Source organism: Balaenoptera physalus (assembly GCF_965194825.1).
Source record: "Balaenoptera physalus genome assembly, chromosome: 15".
Classification (NCBI taxonomy): domain Eukaryota; kingdom Metazoa; phylum Chordata; class Mammalia; order Artiodactyla; family Balaenopteridae; genus Balaenoptera; species Balaenoptera physalus.
This window is the reverse complement of record NC_138894.1, coordinates 66,920,095-66,940,720: the sequence shown is the minus strand read 5'-3', so window position 1 is coordinate 66,940,720 and position 20,626 is coordinate 66,920,095. Positions and strand designations below refer to the sequence as shown.

The 20,626-nt window shown below is 34.5% G+C and overlaps 1 protein-coding gene across 3 annotated transcripts in view; it reads right to left on the bottom strand.

The window, feature by feature from the left end:
* The window catches only part of HNRNPLL (heterogeneous nuclear ribonucleoprotein L like), a 36,854-nt gene that overhangs the window by 6,705 nt on the left and 9,523 nt on the right, over positions 1-20,626 (bottom strand). The window contains exons 2-8 of one of the 3 annotated variants that reach the window (XM_082427769.1): positions 19,034-19,152; positions 14,274-14,511; positions 12,729-12,809; positions 10,907-11,008; positions 10,746-10,818; positions 6,381-6,452; positions 1,928-2,145 (exon numbers count right to left, since the gene is read on the bottom strand). In XM_082427769.1, coding sequence (XP_082283895.1) covers positions 1,928-2,145; positions 6,381-6,452; positions 10,746-10,818; positions 10,907-11,008; positions 12,729-12,809; positions 14,274-14,511; positions 19,034-19,152 — 903 coding nt within the window. Of the gene's footprint in view, positions 1-1,927; positions 2,146-6,380; positions 6,453-10,745; positions 10,819-10,906; positions 11,009-12,723; positions 12,810-14,273; positions 14,512-19,033; positions 19,153-20,626 lie in introns of all 3 variants that reach the window. The other 2 variants (XM_082427768.1, XM_082427770.1) reach the window with 2 other exon arrangements.

Here is a 20,626-nt window from a genome sequence, read left to right as displayed (position 1 = left end):
AGACTTCCTTTTAAAATGGAGATAATGATAACATTTGGCAGGACTCATCAATATTTATTCATTCAATAAGTATTTATTAAGTGCCTAACATGTTCTAATAAACATACTGTGCTAAGTACTGGGGATTTAATGGCAAACATAATAGACATAGTCTTTTTTTTTTTTTTTAATTTTATTTATTTATTTATTTATTTATTTTTGGCTGTGTTGGGTCTTCGTTTCTGTGCGAGGGCTTTCTCTAGTTGTGGCAAGCGGGGGCCACTCTTCATCGCGGTGCACGGGCCGCTCACTATCGCGGCCTCTCTTGTTGCGGAGCACAGGCTCCAGACGCGCAGGCTCAGTAGTTGTGGCTCACGGACCTAGTTGCTCCACGGCATGTGGGATCTTCCCAGACCAGGGCTCGAACCCGTGTCCCCTGCATTGGCAGGGAGATTCTCAACCACTGCATCACCAGGGAAGCCCCATAGTCTTCTTAAAGCTTATATTCCAGTAGGTAGGTCAGAAATTTTAAAGTAAATAATAATTACCAACTATTCAGAGTGCTGTTTATTGCTTTAAGCAATAAACAAGATACTATATAAGAAATAACACAAGATGGCCTTGGGATAGCACTGCCAGTAAGAAGGCTTAGGCAAGGAAGGGGCAGTTTAAAAAATAGGCAATACTTCACAAGTTTTCATGACATCTTTGACAGAGCCATACTTATCCTCTTATATTATTCCAATTTTAGTATATAATGCTGTAAGGGTTAGATGGAATAAAGTATGACTATCTTTCAGCATAGTGCCTACACCTTGGAAAATCCCTAAATAGCTATTAAGTACCACTAACATTAATAACACATTGAACAGGACTTCCCTGGTGGCGCAGTGGTTAAGATTCCGCCTGCCAATGCAGGGGACACGGGCTTGAGCCCTGGTCTAGGAAGATCCCACATGCTGCAGAGCAACTAAGCCCGTGTGCCACAACTACTGAGCCTGCGTTCTAGAGCCTGTGAGCCACAAATACTGAGCCCGTGCACCACAACTACCGAAGCCCACACGCCTAGAGCCCGTGCTCTGCAACAAGAGAAGCCACTGCAATGAGAAGCCCACACACCACACAGGAAGAGTAGACCCCGCTCACTGCAACTAGAGAAAGCCCGTGTGCAGCAACGAAGACCCAACGCAGCCAAAAATAAAATAAAGACCTCTTTGAAAAAAATAATAAATAAAAAAATAAAACATCACAGATCTGGGGAAACCACAGAGTTATCTGGTGAAAATAAAGTTACAATTTTAAAGATCTTCAAAATGTGTGAAATTTAAATGTTTTGCTACGTTTTGAGTGTAAGCCTCCAGACAGAAAGTTTTGGACACATTCTATCAAAGTGGATCAACTTCAAATACTGATTGAGGTTAAAGTATGTTGTTCCTCAGAAGATACTAGAACTCTAGTATTTGGGAGGCAAATACATGAATCTAGAACTCTCCTAAAATTCATAGCTATGGCCAAACTCTGAGACATGTTTATGTATACCTAGCTCCAAGAAAGTAACTGCTTTTTCAAAATTCCATAGTTCAACATGTTAAATGTTAGAATATCTTTGAAATGATTAAAAAATATACAGGCTTTATGTCTATAATATGCTAGTACTTGATTAAACTACTTGCTGTTTTGGACTTCTACTTATCTTAGTAATTTAAAAAATATTTTTAGTACCAACATCCTATTCTGATCACTTACCTACAAAAAACAATTTCTAGAATTCCTACCTAATGAATTTTTAGCTTATGTGGATCACTACTGAAAGAACTTGCAGTTCCTAAATATGAGAAGACACACATATTTGCAGCCTTTTCAGATTTTCCTACTACATATCCTAGCAAAAGAAGCTAATATAAAATGAAACTTAAAAATAATAATAATTTTTTTAAATGAAACTCACCTTTTCAATATTTCCATATAAGCAGAATAGGTTGAAGACTCTTGAACAATTCATTTTTAGTTGATGTAATCCACTAACCATTACAACTGAACCAGAGGGATTTCCTCCATGCATGTAAGAGGAAGATGCCTGCGGTAACGGATAGGCAACAAGCTCAGGTGTATCTCGAGAACCCATTCTGTAACGACTTGGTAAAGGTAATAATGGACCATGGGATCCTATTAAAAAAAACAAAACAAAACAAAACACAACTTTAGCAGACACACTTCACCACACACAAAAACAGACTCTTAATATTAGCTAGGTTGATGTATATCCAAGGAAAACTCAAATATATGAGTATGAATATTCAAATATAACCTGTGGAAATTAACAAAACTCTGTATTTATTTGCACCAGATCCAATAAATTTGACCTGCACACACCTGCATATACCAGGCTTTAAGTCCTTATTTTTAAAAAACAGTAGTTTAACAAAAAAGTATACAAGATCAGGCTACAGATAGAGGAGGAATCAGTGTAAAACTCTGGGCCACTATATATAAATTATACTTCAAAATTAAAAAAAAAACTTCTGCCAACATCTTTTGGAAGATAATATAATAAAATCTACAGTGAAATCTAGTAAACTATATACAGATATAACAAAAAGAACATCTTTAGTTCCACTGAAAAGCTGTCCCCTTGAATATATTTTACTATTAATGTACTTGCAGGTTAGTATTTTATTCCCCTGATTATAATTTAGGAAACTAAAACCCTAGATTTAGTTAATAACCCCCACACACACATACTCAGAGGCGTCATTATTCAGCAACTTCCATTTTTTGAAACAACATCAAGAATCCAGAAGAAAAAAATGCTTGAGTGTGTCTGAAACTGCTGTCACAGAAACACAAACAAATCCATCTCTTATACTAAGAATCTTTATTAAGAATCAACTTGCTAACTCTAGAGTAGTTCAAAACAACTTTAATTTATCCTGTTTTTCCATCCATAATAGATTAGAAGTAACAGGAAAAACACAGCTAGGGTGAATGGAATAGACGGGAATGAGGGAGTCTGGAGAAACTGTGATACTAAAAGTCTGCACAGGGCACATTTACAGCAGCAAGAAGAGTGGTGTAAGAACTCAGAAGAAGCAACTAAGATGGAGATACGTAACTCAAAAATATAAACCAACATCTTAGGCACTCCTGAGTCAGTGATTATAGAAGCATACTCTGGGGTGCATGCAACAATTCTCCTGGTGTGCAAGAAACCAATCCAAAAACCCAAGTTCTTTCCTCATTTCTCAAGAAGTAAAGAATATGTAATGTTACTGGCTTTGATTTTTATGTTAGACTAAGGGACACTTGTCATCTACTAGGTGAGTTACTAAGAACTACTATATTTTGGTATCATAGCACATTATTACAGCTTATGTGGACTCCAAATCAGTATTCTAATTATAGCTGCCATTCATAACAACAAAGCAACACTACCACCGAGCACACGCAAATATAGTGTAAATTCCTGCAATTTTATGGAGGCATACTTTATCAATACATCATCATCAGTGTTGCCTTAAATTGGTCATGGTTTTCAACTGTTCTTATTGCTGGTAATCTAGTTTATCAAGACAATCAATATAGCTCATGGTGAGTTACTTGTAATTATTATGTATTTTGGTCTCTAATTTAGACTATTATACATATACTGGGGTCAAATATCAATCATTCTTACCCTTATTGCAAAAATACACATGCATATTATACTCCACCCAGCCCTACCCCCACTACTACCATTTGTTAGTACAGTAATGACACTATACTATTATCAGTAAATTTTTTCACAGTAAGTGGAAAAATGTACAGTAGATGGGCAGTGGAAACTCACACTCTGCTTAAGTTGACCAAGGTCTAAAAACTCTTGCAATCTACTGCCATAGGTAACAATTAACTTCAGTGCAAAAGAATACCTGATGTTTGTAATTATGACACTGGGCCACCAGGATTAAATTATGTTACTTACACTATTCAAATTGTTACCTATATTAAGAAGATAAGAAAAAAAAGTCTCTTAAAAGCTTCCTATACTAAATAGTTCATGCAAAATGTTTTGGTGCTTCAGGTTTTAAAAAATTCACTTACATGGAAAAATGCTACGTAAACAGCATCTTGAACATTTTGAAGGCCTTTCCCATCTTTGATACGTTAAATATCTTTGGTCCAGGAACCATATCCAAAGATGCTAACAATTAATATAGAAATTCTTCTTGTGCTCAGAGCAAACAAATCTGTACATTATTTTTTGCCACTTTTCAAATATGAGGGCTTCTATCAGTTCATCTCACATGGCTGGGCTTACCAAATTAAAAGATCTAAAGAATTCTGAAAGCACAAATTTATACTGCTATAATAAACTATGTGAATAAATTTAATCTATTAAATAAACCTTTTCTATTCCTTCTTTCTCACATAGCATCATAAAGGAAAAGCTACCTATGATATGACATTAAAATGCAAATAAACCTGTTTTGTTGAACTGCTGTTCTGAAGGGACACAGCTGTGATTTGAAGCATTTGTAAAAAGGCTAATATCACAAGCACCCACTGTCACCTTTGCTTTTTCCCCAATTTCCTCATCTTACTTCTCTCCTCAATCAATCTTTATTTATCACTATCTCCTATATCCCATTCTGCTTACTTCCCTAGCAAAGTAGAACAGATTTTCCTTAGTTAAATGTTTCAATGGACATAGCTCAGAATGGACGCCCCTACACAACCCCACCATAACCATTCCTCCTCAGCAGGACTCTCCAGAACCTGAATGATCCGTATTTAACAAACGTCATTCCAAAGAATTTTGCACCTCTCTTTAAGTAAGCTTACATTTTAATATTTATACACACACACACACAAACACTCTAAATAAATAAGGGCGTGAAACTGACAAAGAACTTCACAATAGGCTTTTAGAAAATATAAAGTTCTTCTAGGGCATATAACATATTCTTGTTTATGCAATTTTTCTTGTATTTTATTAAGTGAAGACAAACCTGAAAAGCCATACTGAGAAAACGGTCTGTGTCAACATTACTACAGTAGAGTTCTTTGTCCTTCATTTATATGCTCACAGATTTTTCTAACCCCCTTTAACAGAACATTTAACCAATTTCTGGCCTTAAGCTAACTGCCATGACACATTTATATACTCTACAACTATACTACAAACTTTGATTAGCCATTCTTTTGAAATCCTCCATTATACAATGCACAGTAGATTCCTAATAAGTGTTTCATCATTGCAGGATCAGAAAACTACTCGTATGACCATATTTAATATTTACTCTGTTAAAGAAACAACTAAGAAAAATGATCAAGGAACACACGGAAACAACTGTAGTGAGATTTTCCTTCTATACCACACTTACTGTTTTGACATAACATAGAGATTGTTTCATAATCTCTTCTGCAATATAGACTACCACAGAAACTTGAACAAATACACATACACACAAAAACACACGCACAGGGGTAGTAAATTCCTGGAGTTCAAATAAAGACACTAGGGAATAAGCTAAAACTCACAGCTAAGAATGGTCATCAAACATGTACACAATTTGAAAATATTTCAGACAACAGGAAAACACTGGTGGCTTTTCCATAATAACTCCCAAGAGTACAACATAGCAATTTCTATTTTCTACCACTTCTAACAGTACCTCTAATTGTACTTCAACTTTAAACCACAGAATAGGTGGGTCAATAACTACTGCTAAAAACTAAAAAAATATTTAAAAACACAGAACTTATAACTAGTTTAAACTTTTAGCAATAACAATTCTCAACTACTTAACAAAGACAACAGTCTGATACCTAACTTCTTCCTGGGGAAGATTATTATTCTAGCTTTCATAATCTTAACTTATCAACATAGCAAACATTAAAACTGAGAAGTTTTTAAAAAATAATTAAATACAAATTTAACCAAAGCTGAAGTACCAACTGTAGAACTAAAAGAATTAAGGATCTAACCAAAAACATGTTTCCTTTCAACAAATACCCCATTCTCTCTGCCTTTTATTACTCTAAATTCCTCTTTACTCATAACTGCTAGAATGGAAGAAAATACACTTACTGAGCTATATACTTCTTTCTGGTCCTCTGACAGACTAGAGCCCCTTACTAATCAAAGCCAAAACAAAACAAAACAAAATATAATGGTAAAAAAGCTTTCAATCCCAAACAATAGCTCTCATTTATCTCAAAGATTATGTGATATAACAATAGCCTAAGAAAACAAAGGATTTGGGACAACTCCTTTGGAGTACATTTATAAGGGACTGATCCCATGAACCAAGTCAGGTGAGCAGGAAAAATAGAGACAAGAATTGTGCCATTCTTCATCAGAAATGCAAAAATTCTAATAGTTTGTCTATACTACCTTCCTTCTGCCTTGACAAACTTACCATAGCCATCATGTCTAAACGAAGAAGGGTGTTCTCCCAAAATGGCTTGTCTCTGGCGACCCTTTCCTCTATCTGACACAAAAGTAGAAACATGGTTTTAACAATTTTGACCCAAGTACTTAACAGAGTTCTCACATGGGAAACACCCATTCAAAACATCCATTACAATTCATAAGAGAAATGTGATTCCTGGTTAACGTTAAACATCCATTCATATCCAATTTAAATACAAACACCAAAAGTTTAAGAAAATAATTCTATCTAACAAATTCCACTTAACTTGAGAATATCTTTTTGGCAAATGCCAAATACAATCACACTTTCAAATTAAAGGAAAGAATGGATACTTTTCAGAAAGTGATGTACACAATGCTAGAGTTTGACACTGTACAGAAGTTTTTACCAATACATGTCTTTAAAACAAGCTTTAAGTGCAGTACTTTTGAAAGACAGTACCTGATGCATACTATTAGCTTCAACAGCAACACATTTTCAAAGTGGGCTTCTTTCAAGAAGTTCAGCATAAGCCAACAACAACCTGTATTACATGGTTTCACAATCAGTAAACACAGAGTATTTTGTATGTATATACACATATTTACAAACACCTACTGACTGGAGAGCTGGAAATTTTCACATCACTGGTCCATATTGTGTCATGGACTGGCCATTGTCTATAGACCTTAACACCAGGCAGAACTAGAAGCACTCCCCAAAGTTTAAATATGCCAAGTTAAAGCTAACCAAGGGGGCTACATTATTGGACGAGAGTACTACAATACTCCTACAGGATAATTTTTATGCTAACTACATTTTCAGGGAAGGCATGCCAATTTTCCCAAATCTGAGACATCAATAAAACAATTACTTCTAAGTTTCTAAAATAGCACATCCTATGTTAGTAAATTTTAAAAATCATTGTATAATACTTTGGGAAGTTCTGCTGATCAAATTTTGGTGTTCAGTAAGATTTTTTTTAAATGCATCTTAAGAGTCTGATCATTCTCATCTTTGAAAATTCAAAGAGAAAGGCTTTCTACATATCCTTAGTCACCTAAACAAATGAGGTTTATGGGAGATGAGAAATACTTTAATTTTCACTTCAGTCTACAGAAGTATTGTTTTAATTACCTATTCCAAGTTATCATAGCACTGAAAGGGACCTAGGAGGTCATCTAGTTCAACTTTTATTCAGTGTTAAATTCTCTTTACATCATCCCTGAGACCATCAGTTGGGACCATCTAGCCTCTGCTTACCCAACACTGGTAACAAGGTACTTACTACTTTCCCTTACATTTTCAGTTAGTTCTAAATCATGAGAAAATTAATTTCTATATTGTACAGAAATTTCTCCTCTACATATATTCTACTCCATTTAGGGCCTCACAGCCTTACTCATTACTTAGTCTTTCTCCAAGAACCCTTTCAAATGCTTAGGAGTTATTATGATCCTCCATTTCCCCAAAGTCATTTCTTCTCCAGTCTAAACATTCACAGTTCCTTCTTTCCATTACACGGCTTCCAGCATCATCATTTAAGTCTCACTCCTCTTCAATCAATCCAGTCTGCTATTCCATTCTGCTAACATCCCTCTGCTTAAGCATGCCACCAAATGCTAAATATAAGTCCTTATCTGATCTAAGAATCTTAAACCAAAACCACCATAAAGTCTTCATGGCATAGTTTTACTGATATAGTTAACTGTGTGCTATAAAGGAAAGAGCACTGAATCGGGAATCATAAAATTTCAACTTAACCAGTAATTTGCTATATAATCATAGAAACAATCTTCATTCATAAAATGAAGAAGTTAGAGTAGACGATCTCCAAGGTATCTTTCAGCCAAACATTGTCATTACTTCTCTTTAATAATTTCTCTTCATAATATATTTCTCACAGTAATTTCTCTTCAATAATTCTCTTTATTGGAAGCATTTACTACCTAATATAAGGTCACATAAAGAAGGGTGAGGAAGAGTCAAACACTGACTATATCCGGTCTATAAATAGTGGTGTGTAACCTTTCATGGATTCAGTCTGAAATCTGTTGGAAGCTGTGGACCTTTTCTCCCCCAAAAGATGCACACATACACAAGTATTGCTTAACATTTCTGGAGGGATTCTCTGGAGTCTAGGCTATGAATTCTTTGCACTAAAATGTAATTTGAGTTGAAAAGAACTTTTTGAAATGAGGTTATATTTATAAAATCACTATTTTTTTGGTAGAAAAAGTTACAATTCAGTATCAACTTGAGTGGAAGCTAAAGTCATTACAAAAACAAAAACATAAACTGCCATATGATATTTGCTATACAGACAAGTATCTATCTGTAAGGAATTAGAAAACAAGAATTCTTTTCCCTTGAAAGCATAAATAACTAAAACTCTGTTTTACCTCCTTTAATTATATTTCCCTATTTAAATATCTACCTTACACATTTCTAAACTTTCTGACTGTAATTCCTTGTATAAAAATCTAAGCTGGCTTTTGTAAAATTCAGACCTTTTAAAAGAATAAACACTATTAAAATAAGAAACATATCTATAAATATTTTAAGAGACATTAAGAGAAATGTAACCAAAACTCACTATTTCAAATGAGTTAAAAAAAAAACAAACTGAATATTCAGTAACTGTAACTCAACAGAAGTGAGAGATTTCTCATCAACCACTTGTTCTGTTGTTTGAGTACTAAGGCTTTGTTTTTCAATAGTGTATTCAACTGTACCAAGACTCTGCCAAGCAGATTTCTGTGAGTAGTGAAAAATGTGGGGTCCAGCCAAAGCTGCATTACCAAACAAACCTGTTTGCAACCCCATGCATAAGGCAAGATGATTTCCTGAGAACTAAGAATTAAAGGGGCCAATCATCCAAAAATCCTAAATATTCGAACATGCAAAGGATCACCGCATTGTCTCATTTTTTTCTTTTGGCAAGAGTACATGCACTATGGAGTCCCTACTGCCCAAGATATTTTGGATGCCATAAAAATTTTTCCTAGTTTACTGACTTCTACAGACATACTCATCTTGGTGAGTTTTTCCAACACATGGTTCAGACACTGATATTGTAGTTGAGATGCAGCCAATACTGCAGCCCCCTTGTTTTTACAAGATCCACATTTTGATTTGTATATTCCAGAATTGCCACACAGTTAGTTGAACAATTTTATCAGTCAAATCTATGCTCATGAAATCTAGCATTTATAAGTTATAGGTGAAAATGCATCTCAAATGAAATGCTCCTATTTTCAGCTTTATCAAGTTTAAATATATTCTACCTTGAACAGACATGGTACTTTCACCTACATTTGAAATGCCAAAATTTCTAGTTACACAAATTAACATGAGTGATAACCTTAAATTGTTACAAAAAGTGACAACTTATAAACAGCCACTTTACAAAAATCAAACCACACAGAAAATCGTCTTTTACATATAATGCACCTTTTCATTATTATGTTATTCTATTCAATGTCCACAATTGAGGGAAAAAAAAAAAAAGGTAAACTTAAGTGCAGCAAGTATGCACCTTTCTAATCCTTTTATCTTTAATATCTGTGTGGATTGGTTGAGCATTATAATTCCCAAGACCTGTAGATAAACTGGCCCTGGTTATTTGTCAATTAACAATTTGAATCTAAGCTGCTAACAGTTACAGCAACGGGCATTAAGATTTACAACATTGTAGATAAAATCTAGTATCCGTCAGTGAAAAGTTTTAAATTCTACAACTGAAACCTTAAGGGAAATCAAACCAATATATACATACAACTTGAATAAATGGGCACAGTCTATCATGGTATTCATCCCATGCAAGTCTGAAGTACTGTTAAGTGTCCTCCTTTAAAAACTTGGGGTGATGGTGCATGCAGTATGCAGTCAAGGTGAATTGCAAGTCTGAGTTTTTCAGAGGGCTTTTTGCTGATGCCGATGTTGTGCGTGATGAAGTGTAGAGTCAGCCTGCTGGAGTCCTCTATCCTTCTTAATGCCTCGTCCAGCTTGGGGGAAAAGTCCTTTCCATAGAGAAGCAGTGTGCAAGTTTGCAGTTTGTAAGTAATATTCTGAATCAGTTTCCTCTCCTCCAAAGAGAGAGAGCTGCTTGGAGAAATGCAAGTCCTTGAACTGCGGGCGTGCCTGTATGTGTGGGCTCCTTGTTGAACTAAATATAAATAACTCAGTACATACCAGTAAGGGGCACTAATGTTCAAGGTTCTTTTCCAGCATTACAAGGTCTTTTGCAACAAGAGCTTCACCAACAAGGTTTTCATCATTGAACTAGCTCATCTCAGGAAAAAGGACTCTAACTGCATGTAAAAATTTGGCAGCAGATGTAAGTACATCTAAAATGCATAAAATACTTACCTCGTCTTCCCAAATACGGTTTAGTGTAGTCCCAACTGTCATTGTCGTTCCTAATAACATTTAGACGAGTTGGCTGTTAAGATTAAAAAGAAAGTAAGTTCAAATTATATATCCAAAGCATATATATTTCTTTAGTGAAGTGTTGAAAAAAAAATATTTACCCTTGCGTATTCAATTTTTAGTGTGCAACATCCAGCATATATATCTGCTCCATTGAGTGCTGCTTTAGCTTTCTGGGCACAAAGGACTGATTCAAACATAAGCTCTATTAAGGAAATCTGGTTTAAGGTGTCCAAAATTTATCATTATTCACTCCATAAGAAATGGACTGGAAAAAATGAGAAATCACTTTCTCGCTTCTGAAAATGCTTTACCAAATAAAATTTCTAGATGAATTTTAGTAGGAGAATTTATTTTTAAGGTCAAGGGTACCAAAGAAAACGTAATACAACCAAAAGTACTTATAATACATAAATCCTTCTAGGTCATCAGAAGTACTTTATAACCCGGGGTTTTGGGGTGTGGGAGAGGGAGCATGGAGCATGGCCCCATTCCCTAGCAAAGGCCAGCTTGCTATCTTGAAACAGGAAATATTTTACTCTTAAAGTAGGAAGAACAGGGCAGTCCAGTGGTTAGGACTCCACACGTTCACTGCCAAGGGTGCGGGTTCAATCCCTGGTCAGGAAACTAAGATCCTGCAAGCTGCACAAGCTGCACAGCATGGCCAAAAATAAATAAATAAAGTAGGAAGAACATTACAAAGAATCAATATAATACAAAAGAAATACTTGATTTTTATATATTTCTGAGAAGGCTGAGTTTATAATCTTTATCTTTCATTTTACTGGTTTTAAAAAATTACTTAAGTTTCTAATTGTTAAAAAAAATCAAACCACAAAATTAGTAGGAAAAAAAAAAGCAAAAACAACTTCCCAGAGTAAGCACCATTAAGAGTTTGCTGTAGGGCTTCCCTGGTGGCGCAGTGGTTAAGAATCCGCCTGTCCATGCAGGGGACACGGGTTCCAGCCCTGGTCCTGGAAGATCCCACATGCCGTGGAGCAACTAAGCCTGTGTGCCACAACTACCGAGCCTGCGCTCTAGAGCCCGCGAGCCACAACTACTGAGCCTGAACTCTAGAGCCTGTGCTCCACAACAAGAGAAGCCACCGCAATGAGAAGCCCGTGCACCACAACTACTGAGCCTGAACTCTAGAGCCTGTGCTCCACAACAAGAGAAGCCACTGCAGTGAGAAGCCCGTGCACCACAATGAAGAGTAGCCCCCCACTCGCCGCACCTAGAGAAAGCCCGTGTGCAGCAACGAAAACCCAATGCAGCCAAAAATAAATAAATAAAATAAATAAATTTTTTAAAAATTAAAAAAAAAAAAGCGTTTGCTGTATATCCCAACCTTTTTCTATGCATACACATGTACACATAGGTTAGGTTTTTTTTTTAATTATTATTTTTTAATGGGATTATACTATATGTACTATTTTGCAACTTGCTCTTTTTACTCAATGTATAACAAATTTAACATAGGGAAGCAGGTCTTACATAAACCATGACCATTTAAAAGATTCAATGAAGAAAGGCAAGAAATGGTCTATTAACTCCAACGTTTTGATACTTCCAAGCTGCCTACTTTAAAGAGAGATTCAGAAAAGTCCATTTGGGAAAAATTTCAAAAAGGTACAAGTGAACATATTATCAAACAGTGTTATTTTTTCCTCATTAAAAAGGCAAAGCACACTGTAAAATGAAACACTGGACTATTTTATGGTAGCAAGTTATTTTATCAAAAACAGTAAAATTCTCTGTGGGTACTGCAGTTTCATTCTTTAAATGGAAGACAAATAGATATAGGGGACGGTGGGGAGAATAAACACCACTTGTCTAGAAATGATTAAGCAGGAAAAAATAAGATCTATATTACACAGTATTAATACACATCAATACAAAATTTACAAATAAAGGATATTCAACCATTGCTTGTATCCCATTTCTCTTGAATATAACAATACGTTGCACTTTTCCAACAGGATTGCATACAGTATATAAAACATCCTATGAAGGAAAGAAAACAAGACTTCATCACATTTTATACTTAGAAAAATAATGAAGCTATACTCTATTTTGTTTTACTAAAAAAAAAACTGTCAAGATGTCATTTCTATTAAGTACTAATTAAACTTTTAAAAACTGTTACACTTTAATAGATCTAAAGTTATTTCTTCACCTACACAATATACCCACATTAGAGAACTTCCAATGAAACATTTGAAAAACATTATTACTTATTTTTAATCTCCTAAATGAATCCTCAATTTTTATTTTCTTAACAGGTACCTAAAAGAATCTCTGACAATACACAATTAATAAACCAAGGCTGTAATCACTTTGTTTTTTCCCAAATGTGACTCTGAAATGTTTAATACTATAATCGCTTAAATCACAATAATAAATATTTATTAAAAAGTAGTAGTAGAACAACTCAGTATTTATTTTCAAGGACAATGGCTATAGATAAAAGACCCAGGGAAGATCATTTATATTGAGTTAAATTTCACCAAACAAGATGCCTGAATCATCTAAGAGAGAACCCTAAATACCCACTTAGGAACAATTCTTCAACTTTCAAAATTCGGAGTACCTACAATTACACAGCCACACCATTAGGTACTAAGGATACAGTAAACAAATCGGAGTACTGGTACTAGTTATATTCTTTTTCCCAAAACACCAAATACTGTAAATATATTAATACTGTTTATTAATAAGTCTATACATATTACAAAAGTAAATAGATACATAATGTCTAACTAAATTTAAATAGTGTCTTATGCTTTAAGTTTATGTCCAAATATCATATACCCTTACTAGAAGTCATACTAAATGAAGCTCCTCTTATTGTGATATTTTATTCATTACAAAAATCCTTATCACTATCACAGTGTCCTTATCACTAGTTTATTATTAAACAGCATGTGATTATTATGAAGTAGAAAACTGAACTGGTTCAAGAACATGAATCCTTTTAAATTCTAATATCACTGTTTTAAAGAGTGAAGAAGGGAACTTTTAGGTAAATCAGAGAAGTTTTTAACAAGCTATCTCTAAACAGCTTATAATGATAAATGTACCTTACTGTACTATGGAATTCTGTCACTACCTAGAAGATGCTTTTAATACACGTGCTGGCATATTAGAGAGAGATTTCTTGGATCATTTCCACCAAGTCCGTCTAACGCTTTATTATCAGAAAGACAGTTAACACTGATGTTAATAAAAAAATTTAATGTGCTTATTTAATTATGACAACTGTGCTTCTGACCTTTTTATAGCTTCAGTGCTCACCATGTCTTTGTTCATTAAACTTGATAGTCAAAATTAAAATTAATTTTAATAATTCTTTTTTAAAAATCCACTATTTTCAAATATCTATATGGCAGTGAAGAAAACTACAGATTAGTCACTCAAGACAAATTCCAAAATCACTTTTAATTTAGTTCGTCTTACTGAAATACATACCACCGTAATTGGATAAAGAGGATTCTGAATTGACAGCAGAAGAACTTTGTTGCCTCCTGATGGATCATCAGTATTTCCTGGCCGAGTGATCCTTTTGCTTGTAGAATAGTTGAAAAAAGCCTGCTGACCAGCTATGTACACGGGTTCATCTGCAGCAAACGTCACACATTCTTTGGCACTATCTATGTTCTCAAATTCCACTAGAGCCTGCCGTTTAAATGGCATCATCATCACATAGCTGAAAGGGAGATTGGGAAAGAATAATATAGTAAGTTCAATTAACATTATTTTTCTCAATCAAGTAAAAGCAGACTTTAATAAAAAAGTCTCAAGTCATACAGATTAGTAGTCTTCACTACCTGTATCCAATATTAGTCAACTCTTAAATTATCCACATAAATTGTGGTACACCAGGTAGATGGTACATACTTGAAACCTCCTCCTCCTGTGATTGAAAGCTTCTAACTACCTCATGCCCTCCTCAAGCACAATTCTGTTACCAGTTGTTAATCATGCCATCCAGTTTATTCCTCAGGCTGCCACTTCCAAGCAGCATTAGAAAATACCTAGATACAGAAATCAGCAGAGAAACAAGAAGATCCTACTGTGTAGCACAGGGAACTATGTTCAACATACTGTGAAAAACCATAATGGAAAAGAATATGAAAAAGAATATATATGTATAACTGAGCTACTTTGCTGAACAGCAGAAATTAACACAACACTGTAAAGCAACTATACCTCAATAAAAAAAATTTTTTAAAAAGAAATCAACAGAGATAAAACTCAAGAGAAGGTTAGCAGATGGGTCCCCTCGACAACAGAAACTACCACCTCTATTGAATTTTGCAAATAAGTAAGTGCCACACTAAGAAATGACTACACTTCCATTTGTCTTACTAAAAACAGAGAACCAAAAGACAAAAAGAAGCAACTACAAACAGACCAAATTTCATACAATAATCTCCTCTAAAATTCTTAAATATTTTTAACTATTAAAGAATCCATAAAAAGATATTCACTAGAAAATGGTAATCGTGGACACTATGGCCAAGACAGTGAAGTATTTACTCTTCATTGTATACTCTTTGGGAAGGGGAATATATTTTAATCCATGAAATGAAAAATAAAGACATGAAGGAAGGGAGGTTAGCAAGAAATCAGAACACATGGATCAGAACAGGGAAACATGTCCTCTATTCACAGGAACAAGGACCTTAAAAATATTTTAAAATCAATGTGCTTTTTATAATAGCAGAAGGCCAGAGAAATAACATCAGGTCAGGTACTCAGAGACAGCACTGCTTCTCAATCAGGCGTCCAGGACCAACCACTAAACTTCAAAACCTAGCAAGTGTTTCTTAGTAAGAAAGAGACCACTTTGTAGCCTGGCAAATTATGTAATTTCTTATGAATTTCAGCTTCCTCATTTATACAACTGGGAGGATTGTCGTCAAGATTACAGTTTCTGCATACGTATTGCTTGCCTTGCCTCATTCATCTTTACATCCTCAGAATCTAGAAACGGAGCCTGGCACGTGACAGGTATTCAATCAATATTTGTTGGTCTATGAGGCTTATTAGCTCTCTCAACCCACATCATTCAAAATTAAAGAATAAAACACAGAAACAATAACGCCTGGGATTAGTTTATAAATGCAAGATATAAATTCCCAGAGAGAAACATTCGTTTTAGAAACGCAAACTCCTAGCTGAAGTTCTAAAGTCTTGTATACAAAAAAACAGAAAACCCTGGAATCAGGTCTACGCTAAAGAAATTAAGGAATAATAAATATTCTCCTCTCACAAATATGTTGTTTTATAGCTAAATGATATCACCAAGTAAATATGTTAATAATGCCCTTTGGCTCTTTGGAAACACAGAAAAATTATAAAGGCCCAAAAATATTTAAATTCTTTATTGGCCTATTAAAATAGACTCACCTGTTTGTAGTAAAAAGTGCTGTCAATAACTACTGTAAGAAGTAATCTAGAAGCACAGAGCTAAAAGTTAAACAGGTTACCCAGGAAAAGTGGCATCATATGAAGATAGGGAAGGCAAAATTAGAATGTCACAAAGACATTTTAGAATTCACTTAAATTGTTTGGCACATAATTTTTAAAAAAATTTTAAAAAGCATTAGTATGAGAAAGACTGGAAGACCAAAGAGAGAAAAAATAAACAAAAAGTCTAAGGAACATGGTAGGTAGCGTGGGTGCTTTCAACTTATAGCTTAAAACATGTTTACTAATTTTTAAATAAAAACAGGAGGAAGCAAGAGATTTACTACACAAATTAGGTCCCAAAAGTTTTGTTTTAAAATTTAAACTGGTATAGCTAATCACTACCTAGCATCCTCTCCTTTAATGAGAGGGGAGAAGGGAGGAAAAGAGACTCAGTATATATTTCTAAATATTCTTTTGATTAAATAAAGACCAAAAAATAGCAATTTTATTATCCTGACAGAACCATTCTCAAGATCTTGTTATAGTTTCTCCTGAACTTCTTTCCTATACATCTAGTTTTTAAGTATCAACTTACTATATATTGAACTTGGTGACTCACCTATTTAAGATGAGCAGCTTCTATACAGTCTTTGTAATTCCCTCCCCCCCCCACACACACTACTAAATAAATCAACAAATAAAAAAATAGGGAAAGGTTCTATAAATGCAACATTTCGAAGCAAAACACCTACTCCTCATAGGAGGCTATTCAAGGTTCTTTTAGCTTTAGTAGCTAAGATCAAGATCATTCCACACAACTGAAACTCCTATTATCATATTTATGCCAATTAAGCTCGTAATTATACACTAATTTGTTCCGATTATTTCATGACTTTTCTATCCACATAACTACCAATCTTGAGGACAGAACAATGTACTACGCAAATTAACTAAATAAAATTCATATATGGAACACATTACCATGGACTAAGTATCGAACAGTATAGAGTCTAAAACTGGGACTTCCCTGGTGGCGCGGTGGATAAGGCTCCAAGCTCCCAATGCAGGGGGCCCGGGTTCCATCCCTGGTCAGGGAACTAGATCCCACATGTGTGCTGCAACTAAGAGTCCACGAGCTGCAACTAAGGAGCCTGCCTGCCACAACTAAGACCCAGCACAACCAAATAAATAAATAAATATTTTTTTAAAGTATATAAATAAAATAATAAAAACGGACAGGCCATTCAGAAGTAATTCAAATTACTTACAAACTTAAACAAATAGTTCTATTTCTTTAATCCCCAACATTCAGGTCATGGTCATAATTAACATCAAAATATCAATATAGTTATTATTTCCCTAAAGTTTCCAACTGTATTTGCTCAGCAACTTGTTTTCTGACATTGCTTTGGTATTTCTTGGCTCTAAGAAAATAACTTAAAAAACCCTAAATATATAAGAACAGAAGAAAGTAATAATTCAGAGATGACCATCTTTTTATAACTCCATGAGACAATGCACCACCTAGAAGGTCCTTATAGTGACTGGGTTAGACTAGTATCAACATGCAAGTCTAAATATAGTCTAAGGAGTCTGCTTCAATACTATGTAACTGTCCAGACAAACTTAACTTCCAATATCCACTCCAAATGACTAAGAAGTGATATAGTTATCTTAGTGATACTTCAAGAAATGGGCTTTTTTAATGCCCGTGTGGATTTCCAATTTGTACCTCCAAGGATCAACAATATGTTAACAGTGGTTTCTGAGGTACATAAGTTAAGGGTAACAAGTTTGCTAAGTCATCCATCTCTCAATGAGGTCACCAAATAAATTAATTAAAAAGATCCCATGATGGAAGGTAACACAACCCCTACTCCGTTGAAGCAATGATTCCTCTGTTGGAACCTCTGATCACTCCCTCCCCATCTATTTATTCACCATCCTTTCAATACTCAAAACTTCACATAAATTTTTATAAAATTGAAGCAATCAAGCAATCTCAGCAAATATATTGAAATTTCTCTCCTATTTATATATTATGACTTAGTCTGTGTCTGATGCCTATAACAAAAACCCCAAACGTATTCATCAATGGAAAAAAATAATAATAAAATAAACTCTAGATTATCCATACTAAGAAGAGAACAGCCAGGCATATTCCAAAAATAATCTACAAAATGTTTTAGAGTGTCTATTTTTGCAGCAGATTCACTTTTCTAATTATGTTTTCCATTTAAGTCAATATTCTTAAGTACACACCAGCTGTGGAAAAAGGAGGAGCCTGAGTGAATACAAAACACAAAAGGAAGACAAGCTAGGATAAAACACTGACCGCTCATGATCTGCAGAAGAACTCACAGCAACATGCACCTAAGCAAATAATGCCTACCCTTAATCTACCCACTTTTCATTGCCAACTGATTCTTAAATAGTTCAAAACAAACAAAAAACAAAACAAAACAAAATCAGTATTTAAGTACCACTATTTGAAACTCTGAAGATGAAGGGCATATAATTAACTCAATGGTTTAAAAGCAGCGTTTAAGAAGGAATCATGGATTCATTTGAAAATCAGATGAAAGATGCAATAATCAATTTTACACACAACCTGGTTGAGGAGTGAGAGGGGATCATGGATCCACAAAAATTCATCCATGCATAATCCCAGAAAGCCTCAGAAGGCTTCAAAGATATACAGTCATAGGTAAACAATATATACTATGGTTAAACATCAAGGCTTATAGCAAGCAAGCAAAGTTTGTTCTACCATACTGTTTTCACAATCTGTATGAAGTCCTTATTGGCCTTACCATATTGTCCCAAATTTTTCCAGAGCCTCCACAAGGTCTGCTTCAACCACAGATTCACAGAGTCCTCGAACATGGACAACGGGTGAAACAGAAACTTTATGATGACTTCCACCTGCCTCCTAGCAAGATAAAATAATTTCTAGTTAAAAACTTTAGAAGTCTAAATAAATTGCATCTTTTAGTAAACCCATCTCTGCATTAAAAAGCAAACATTAAAAAAAAAAAAAAAAAAAAATCCCAAACCAAATTGCAATTCACAAGTTAGCGAAAGGACCCGAGAGTAAAATCACTAATTAAATGTTTGGCATGAAAATTCTGATTTCTTAAAAGGGAGCATTCTCTCTCAATAAGAACTACAGATAAGTTATTTAATAACTCATTTCAACTTCAACTTATATAATATTGTACATCAACTATACTTCAATAAAAAAATAACTTATTTCAACTTCAAGGAAATCTCAGAAAAAACATCAGCAGATACACAGAGCATGCTACAATTGGAAACATACTTTATAATTTCACTTCCATAAAAATCAAAATCTCAAGTAGACCAAATGAACAAAAAGTCCCAATTAAAATTTCTTCTTTAATATAAAGATTATATACTTTATTTTTCCTGGAATATAGATTAATATCATATTTTGTCCTTATTTAATTGGTTACCTGGTCCCACAATAATTTGAAGTTACTCAGTACACCTGACAACTTAAATTTATACAAGGTACCATCTTTGCTGATGAACAAGGAGTACTCAAAAATACAAGCCTTGGGAAATTCCCTGGCAGTCCAGTGGTTAGGACTTGGTGCTTTCACTGCCAGGGCCCGGGTTCAATCCCTGATTGGGGAACTAAGATCCCACAAGCCGTGTGGCACAGCCCAAAAAAAAAGAAAAAAAAAACACAAGCCTTCCTGGGCTTCTGTGAAGTATTGTGTATCTTTGAGTATGCCCAGCAAGAAGTTTTAAAACATATGGTCTTAAACTTTATTTTAAAAGGGACTATGTAGGAAAATTAGCTTGAAAATGAAAATAGCTCTCATTTACTTATTCAAGTTCTATTAAGACAAAGATCTGTATTTACAACTAGCCACTGGGCACCTCTCTTGCATCACTTCAGAAATGACCTCCATAAAAGATGAAATCTTGCCGTTTGTGACAACACGGATGGATCTAAAGGGTATTATGCAGAATCTAAAAAACAAAATAAACCAACAAGCAAAACAAAACCAAAACAAACTCACAGATACAGAGAACAAATGGGTGGTTGAGGGGGAGGGATGTGAAACAGGTGAAGGGGATTAAGAGGTACAAACCTCCAGTTACAAAATAAATAAGCCATGGGATGTAATATACAGCATAAGGAATATGGTCAATAATATAATAACTCTGTATGGGACTGATGGTTACTAGACTTATCATGGTGATCATTTCATAATGTATGCAAAGTCAAATCACTATGCAGTACACCTGAAGCTAACATATTATACATCAACTATATTGCAATTAAAAAGTAATTTCTAAAAGGAAAGAAATGAATTCCATGTACAATTCACACATATACCAAAAAAATCTATTAAAGGAAAGGTTTTTTTCTC